The sequence below is a fragment of the Frankliniella occidentalis genome, unplaced genomic scaffold (genome assembly GCF_000697945.3).
Source record: "Frankliniella occidentalis isolate FOCC.00 unplaced genomic scaffold, Focc_3.1 Scaffold379, whole genome shotgun sequence".
Taxonomy (NCBI): domain Eukaryota; kingdom Metazoa; phylum Arthropoda; class Insecta; order Thysanoptera; family Thripidae; genus Frankliniella; species Frankliniella occidentalis.
Window position 1 is genome coordinate 109,500 of NW_026267502.1, and position 7,752 is coordinate 117,251.

Genomic DNA, 7,752 nt, shown 5'->3' on the forward strand with positions numbered 1-7,752 from the left:
GTTTGGAGCTCCTGTTGTGCAATCCGGGTCTCCTGTGGGGCGGCAACATGAACACCCCGGGCAAAGAGAGCGGCGTCGACCACATCCAGCATCCCGTCCGCCGCAATGCCCCACACATTTCAGGTGGCTGTGACCAGACGCGGCCGACCCAGCCGGGCAGGGGCGAGGGGTCCTCCACTCTCTGTAAGTGGGTGTACAACGAGTTGCGTGAGTGGCTGCGAGTTCGAGTATTCGAGAGTATTAGCGAGTACCCGCGAGTTTATGCGAGTAATGGCGAGTATCCGCTAGTATAAAGCGAGTATTTCTCGATTTTTTAGCGAGTTTTCGCAAAATTTCCGCGAGTTGTCACGAGTATCTTGCGAGTATTTTTCCTCGTGTACAACGAGTTGGCGAGTGGGGGACCCCTCGGGCAGGGGGTGGGGAGGGCGGGCGCGGTTGGGTGTGCTGCGATATCTGCAGCTCCTGTGACGGGGGTGGTGGCGGAGAGAGGGGCAGCGGCGTTAGGCCCCGGCAGCCACGAGGGACCCCCGGCGCTTCGTGGACCTGCTGCTCATCGACGTGGTGCACCACCGGCGTCGCCATCAGCACCACCGAGAAACTGGCTGCGTCGCTCCGGGCCAGGGTCGTCCACCAGCAGTACCAGGGGCGCGATCCTGTAATTGGGTATGTAGGGTGCGGAATAACAATCTCCTTTGCCTCCGGCTCCAGCTGCAGCACCTCGATCGTCTGCGCCAGCAGATCCGCCAACTCTTGCATTAAAGGCCGATCACTCAGACTGGTGACGACGTGGGCAAGGCGCTGCTCCGTCACCGCACGTAGCAATTCTGTTCCACGGACTTGCGCCGCCGCGCGGTCCCGCGGGCAGATAGCTGCCGCCGCGGCCTCGTACAAGGAGTGCCCCGATACCCGCGTCCGCCAAATCTGAAGCTGAAGCTCGCCAAAGCGAACCTCCTCTCTGTCCAGAGCCGCCATCCTGCCGTTCGCACCTGTAACGTCCGTCCAGGGAATGACCACCACTGCGCCACCATTGACTCAAGCTGGCCCTAGCGCACCGCGCCGCACAGTGGACGGAAATCGAAAATCCAGGGACAAAACTAACTTTTCTAACTTGTTTAAAAACACCGATAAGTTAGTCAGACGAATAGATAACATACTAAAGGTCATATTTTTGATTTGGTTCACTTTGTAGAAGTATTTTCGTGCTCTACAGAAATATATAAAGTCAGCTCCTCAGCCTCCCGGCCGACAGCGGTGGCGGTCCGCACAGGTAGAGCATATTAAAATTTACTTTTTCTTAATGAAAATGGTCTTGACTAGACATCCCATAGTAAGAAATGGGAAAAGAAAGGTCCATTTTTGTAAAGAGAATCGCAGTTTTGCTGATTTGAATTAGCATTAATACGGAAAACAGTTTCCTGAGTCGGTAAAATACTACAGCAAACCCGTCGGTTTATAAGGGATATATAATGATCGCCGGCATTCGCCGGGCTGAACTCAGTTGAAATATGTTCTGTATTTTACTAGCGATGAATCCCTTTTTGATTTTTTCCCCGCAATGTTCCGCTTTACTTGCACAGTCACTTCAAACTTCCGAACGCCTCGGTCCCCGTTCGAGCTGCGGGGGCTGCGCGCGCTTGGAGGTTAGGTTACTCGCCCGGGGCGGCAGCCAAGGAGCTGCACTGCGGACAAGTTAATAGAGTAAAAGCTTTTTGGTTTGAGACTGTTTGATATGAGACTTGAGAGGCAATGGGTGAGTACGCTAAAAGTATTGTTTTAATTTAGACTCAATTCAAGCTAGAGACAAGCGACTGGTCGGCAAATGAAATAAAAACACAAATGAAAATAATATTGTGAGGTTATGTAAGTGCAAAGGGAAGGACGTTCACAATAATATGCTCTACGGGATTTCTGTGATATTTTCTAAAAGAAATGCGTCGATAGGGCCCCGCCTAAGGTATTTTGAAATTCTATAGCTTAAATTGCATGTAATTTTATAGCGCTATCGCGGTTTCATGCTGTTTTTCTTTGGTGTCTTTCCGAATCGCTTTGCTTTGAAGCTTTTTTGCCACACTACTTCTCTTTGCATGTGCATGTTGATTTATTTGCTTTTATTTGCATTTGCACCAGCTCCCTCATCATTCTCTATTACCCGGATTTCGCTGCTCGAGGTCCTTCGGGAGAAGGCTGGTCAGGGTAGGAAGGTACAGATCGACCACGCGCAAGAGTATGTACTGAGACAGTCTGAGAGGGTAGGAAAAGAAATAGACGAGGGAAGTCTCCGTGTGCAAGTCAGCAAAATTCTATCTAAAATGTTTGCGCGTTTAGACAAGAAAAGAAGCAACGGGGACTACACCAGGTATATTGAAATAGATAAAAACTGGCTCTCTGTAGAAGAAAAGTTGAGTACAGCAATCGCCCCCACCCCACACTCCCAGAAAAAGGGAAGACCAAAGAAGCCCTTCGATCAGTCTTGCAAAAAGACTAAACGCCGGAAGTTAACTGATGTTGTAAACAAGTATAGTTCAGAGGAATTACTAGAAGCCACTGCAATTAAATTGAGGTCTGAGGGGAAGGGGGGAGAGTCTCGTTTCCTGAGCAATCTAAATGAGGCAGTTCAAAGTCGTAAGTTACCCTCCCAGGGTGTCCAAACCCTTGCTGCGGACGTTACTCTAGGGGCCATGGTAGAGGCTGACTTATCTAAAAATGGGTACCTCGCCGTTCGCCAACTAGTCAACAGTCAAACTCCCAAAATGATGCCTTCTTATGATAAAATCCAAGAAGAAAAACAAAAATGCTACCCGTCTGATGACTTTTTCACAGTGACTGATTTTTCTGCTGAGGTCGACCTCCAGGCACTACTCGACCACACCAGCGGCAGGATTATTGCACTGCAGGATGAGGTGTTAGAGAAATTTCCACAGGAGCTCTGTCAAGTTGTCCTTGTAGTGAAGTGGGGTTTCGACGGGTCTAGTTCTCACGCTGAGTACAATAATCATGGTCCGGGTGACGGGACCGAAAGAAAAGACTGCATGTTTTTAACATCAATGGCACCCGTGCAGATGCGGCTCGAGAGCAATAAAAATACAGTCGTGTGGCAAAACCCTAGGCCAAGTTCCACCAGGTACTGCAGACCGATTCGCTTTCAGCAACGAGCTGAAACGAAGCAACTTCTCATCCAAGAGTCTGCATATATAGAAGGAAAGATTCGAGGTCTGGATTCCACTGACTTCCAATTAAAATCAGGGAAGTCCGTGACAGTGCGCTACGAAATGTGCCCTACCATGCTAGACGGGAAAGCTAGCAGCGCAGCGCAGAAATTTTCTGACCAGAGTTGCTCTTTGTGTGGGGCTCGTCCAGGGGAAATGAACAACCTTGGCGACCTAGAAAAAACCTTTCAGATTAAAAATCCTAATAACTTGAAGTATGGCATTCCCCCTCTTCATAGCCGAATTCGCTCTCTTGAATGCATGCTCTTCGTCTCCTACAGAATAGGCACAAATAGGAAATCTTACCAAAAATATACAGATGAACAGGCCAAGGCGGTAAGTTTAAGAGAGAAGGAGGTAAGACAGAAAGTTAAGGAAAATCTGAACATTACTGTCGACAAAGTTGTTCGTGGCTCCGGAACTTCAAACACCGGAAATACTGCTCGTAAATTTTTTGACGAGCCGAGGATTACTGCTGAAGCCACTGGGTTAGATGAAACTCTTCTCCACAGGCTCTCTGTGATCCTCGACACCCTTGCGAGTGGTTTGGACATAGATGTAGAGAAGTTTAAAACCTATGCCCATGAGACTGCACGTCTGTATGTGCAATTGTATCCCTGGAACTACGTGCCCTCAACTGTGCATAAAATGCTTATCCATGGTCACTCCGCCATCGAAGCTGCTCCTGTTCCCATAGGCATGCTATCAGAAGAAGGGTCTGAGGCCCTCAATAAGTACGTGCGGAATGCCAGAGAGTTCCACACCAGAAAGTTTTCATCAGAAGCCACAAACGAGGACCTTCTTAAAAGGCTTCTTGTGAGCTCAGATCCTGCCATATCTTCGCTTCGTCGGCTCCCCCAAAGAAACGTTCCTGGCAGCTTCCGCCCTGATGTTCAAAATTTGCTAAAGCCTGCTGCATGTTAACTGCTTGTGCATGGTTGCCTGCATACTTTCTGTTCAACTTTTTTTTTGTCTTGATGTATGCCAATACTTTTTTATTTTATGTTATTTTTGTCAATATTTTATTTTTGTTGCATCGTTTTTTTAGCCCGCCCTTCTGCTTTTAAAAAAGCATTAAAGCGGGCTTATGCAACCGCTCTCGTGTCCGTCTGTCTGTCCGTCGTCCGTGTAAGAGGAAGGAGATGAGATAGGGGTCTGCAAATTTCAGGGTATCTTAGGGGTCACTCCTGGACAACGAAACGCCTGGTGCAAATCCTGGCAACCACCCCTAAGGGGGTGAAAGGGGGTAACAAATAAATAGAGGTTGGTTCACAAAGTAGAAAATCAAATTTTTTTTATGGTCTCCTTAGGGGTTACTCGTGAAAGTAGATCCCTGTGGACTAAAATTTCGTCCGTTTGCCTCTATCTTGCACCGTTTGGGCGCTAGAGTGTTTTTTCGACGAAAATACGGTGAAAATGACCACGTTGCACATGAAGACGTACAAGGAGGCCTCCAATCGTAAAATGTCAGAGGAAGTACCCCCCCAAAACAGCACATTCTGAGTCTGATGGTCCCCTCCGATTTACCGCATCTTTAACCGTTTAGGAGCTAGAGGTAGATATTTTGAAAACAATTGCAAAAAGTCAAGTTTTAAGACTGTGTGGTAAACAATATACTATCTTCAATCTGCGCCTGTTTTATATTTTTAATTCTTAGGCAAAGCAGAAGGGTGGGGTGAAGTCACGGTGTTGCCCCGTTACAGTCTTTTTTCATGTCCAAGGAGCAAATTTCTAGGGCCGCAGGCCCCTACCGGACGCGTTAGTTTACTCAATTAATGCTAAGTGATTTACGGGTCACATTATTTATTTGATTATGCACTTTGGTAAATCGAGAGACTGAAATGGTCGGGCCGAAGGCCCGACCATCGCCGCCGGCAGGCCAAGCAGGCCCGGCCCCTGCCGAACGGAGTTGCCGGCGCAGCGAAGTGGAGATGGCAGCTCCGTTTGGCGGAAGGGCGGGCCTGCTTGTTTATTTTAGTGACATGTTTTTCTGGTAGAGTGCATGAAATTGTTTAAATAATTTGTGTGACATGCATCTAAGCGTATATGCATACTTTTTTTTTATTTTTGACGTGTTCTTTCTAGGCATGTGTATGAATTTTCAATATTTTATTTTTGTTACACGCTTCTAAACAATTAGATACCTTCTTTATTTAGTTTTTATCTTTTTGACTTGTTTTTCTGCAGATTATGTGTATAAAATTTTACACATTTTTGTGTTTGAGATATTTGTGTTTGCTAACACATGATTGCCTATCAATAAAGTGTTTCGAGACAAAAAACAACTGTTTTCCCTAAAACTGATTGAAATCATAACGATTTTTCGGTAGGGTACTCCTCTAACTATTAAGATAAAATAATTTTAGGGTGAAATGGATATGAAAAATGAGTTCAGTACCCTTCAAAACCCCCCTATACTAAATTTCACTGTCCTCCGATGAGCAAATGAATTTTGTCCCACTTTTTTCGATTTCCGTCCACTGTGCGCCGCCTACCTCCTGGCTCCGTAGATGGGCTGCACGAACCACAGCGAAGACTCATCCGGTAGAGGGGTATGGTACGGGGGTAGGCCGGTGGTGGTCACCCGTAACACAAACACACTTAGATAATCCAGCTGCAAGGATACCCGTGACACACAGGGCACGTGGGCTTCGCGATCTGACAACACTCGTACTGCCTGTTGAGTCCGGTCCCGTGTTGACAGTAGCAGTACCAGGTGTGCCGCCAGGGGGCGCCGCGCTAGAGGGTGGGTCCGAACCACCTAGTTCCGCTTCCTGCCACCGAGCGCTGGGGGCTATGCGGGGGGAGAGGGGAGGTGGAGCGGGGAGGGGGGCAGAGGCACGCACGAACACAGGCCCTGTCCTGACCTGCCCCATTCTACGTGGAACCATGAGCTGGCCTTGGCGAGTGGTTACCCCCGTGCTGCACTACAACCTCTCGAGTAAGTATCTCGTCCTTGCTCCGGACCCACTCACCCCAGACATCAGATCGGCCACTAATCTCTTGGTTCATGTAGATCCTGACGTGTCCGACTCCTTGTTGACGCTGGGTGGCCAGATGGAGGTCCTGGACCTGGAGACGGGCCAGTGGGAGCTGGTCCCCGACACTCCTTCCCCGAGGCCCTCTCGTGCCACCGCACCCCTACCTGTGCCTCCGGGCGGTGATGGGGAGGTGATCGACCTGGCCACCCCTCTTAGGGCCCCGGTCGCGTCGCCGTCATCGCCCGAGGTAGTCCTGGTGGATGTCATCCTGGCCCCCGCCGACCCGAGCCCCAACCCGGTGCCGCCGCTGACGCCGTCGAGGCCACCGTCGTCGCCGACCTAGGCGCTGGAGGCAGCACCGCCCATGCAGAGCCCCCGGGGGTGCTTTGGGCCTTTGAGCTGTAAGTACCACAACATGCCCCATACTACACCAGCTCGGGAGCAGAGTGATGAGTCTAACTTGTTCTTTGTCCCAGGGGTGTGGATCTCTTCGGACTCCGAGGCCAGCCCAGATTCTGCGCAGCCCCCGTCCAAGCGGTCCCGCCTCGCCGAACCAGAGTGCGCTGCCGCCGCCGCCAGCTCCGAGGACATCATCGAGGTCGTCTCGTCCTCCCCCGCCAGCCCCTGCTCCGCGGACGACTCCGCCGAGTATGAAGAGCGCCGACGGGAGGAAGAGGAGTACGACCAGATGATGGAGAATCAGCTGGGTCTCCATCAGGTGCTCCTGCAGGAGGCGTACGACGAGTACGAGCGCCAGGTTGAGTAGCAAATCCATGTGCAGGGGGAGGACGCGGAGGCCCTTCTCCAGCCCCAGGCTGAGGAGGAGGAGGTGGATGAGCTGGGCGAGGAGTATGAGTGGGAGGGGTACATAAACAGTTGATCTCTACCTTTTAGTGCTTATTGGTAAACCTGTTCCAAGAGAGGGAGAATTAGCAGTGGGACGCATAGAGGGAGAGAGCATACCGAGGCTGTAAGGAAAGAGTCCTCTGGAACGAAGCTAGAGAACATACAGAGCAGTGAGTGAGTCGGACGATTCCTGTGAGTTGGAGTAATAGAACAGACGGCACAAGGAGGCATAAGTCATGAGGTAATAAGGGCGTGCTACAGAGGGTGAGAGGGAGAACACTGGGTTCAAGCAATACCAGACCAGCAAGTGAGAGAAAGCTACAACAGCACATAATACAACTTCATAGAGACCAACCTGCGGAAAGAACCAATCTGATTAAAGAGGCTGGAACAGAGGGGAAACGGCACACAAAACAGTTAGACAGGGTAGTATTGATCGACAGTGGGCTAGAGAGAGAGAGTGAGCGGAAGATAAGAAAGCACAAACCAGGACACAGCATAGATCACACATCAAGCAAAGCAAAAGGCATTTGCTAGAATGGGAGAAGAGAGATAGTAAGCGGAAGGCAGTGAGGCACAAACACAAACCAGCACACAGTATGCATCACACACAGAGCCACGCAAAAGGCAATTGCTTAAATGAGAGAGGAGGGAAGAGGTGAGACAAGCAATCATAAAGCCTAGTCGACCCTCGCGTATGACATATTAGCAGGGCAATA

General features: G+C 49.9%; 1 protein-coding gene across 1 annotated transcript; it reads left to right on the forward strand.

Moving 5' to 3' along the window:
- The first annotated feature begins 437 nt into the window (after positions 1 to 437).
- LOC113214346 (uncharacterized) lies at positions 438 to 7,746 on the forward strand. The gene is made up of 3 exons (XM_052274341.1): positions 438 to 6,147; positions 6,223 to 6,588; positions 6,664 to 7,746. Exon 1 carries the CDS (start codon positions 2,013 to 2,015, stop codon positions 4,128 to 4,130), a length of 2,118 nt encoding a protein of 705 aa, XP_052130301.1. The 5' UTR covers positions 438 to 2,012; the 3' UTR covers positions 4,131 to 6,147; positions 6,223 to 6,588; positions 6,664 to 7,746.
- Positions 7,747 to 7,752: the final 6 nt, after the last annotated feature.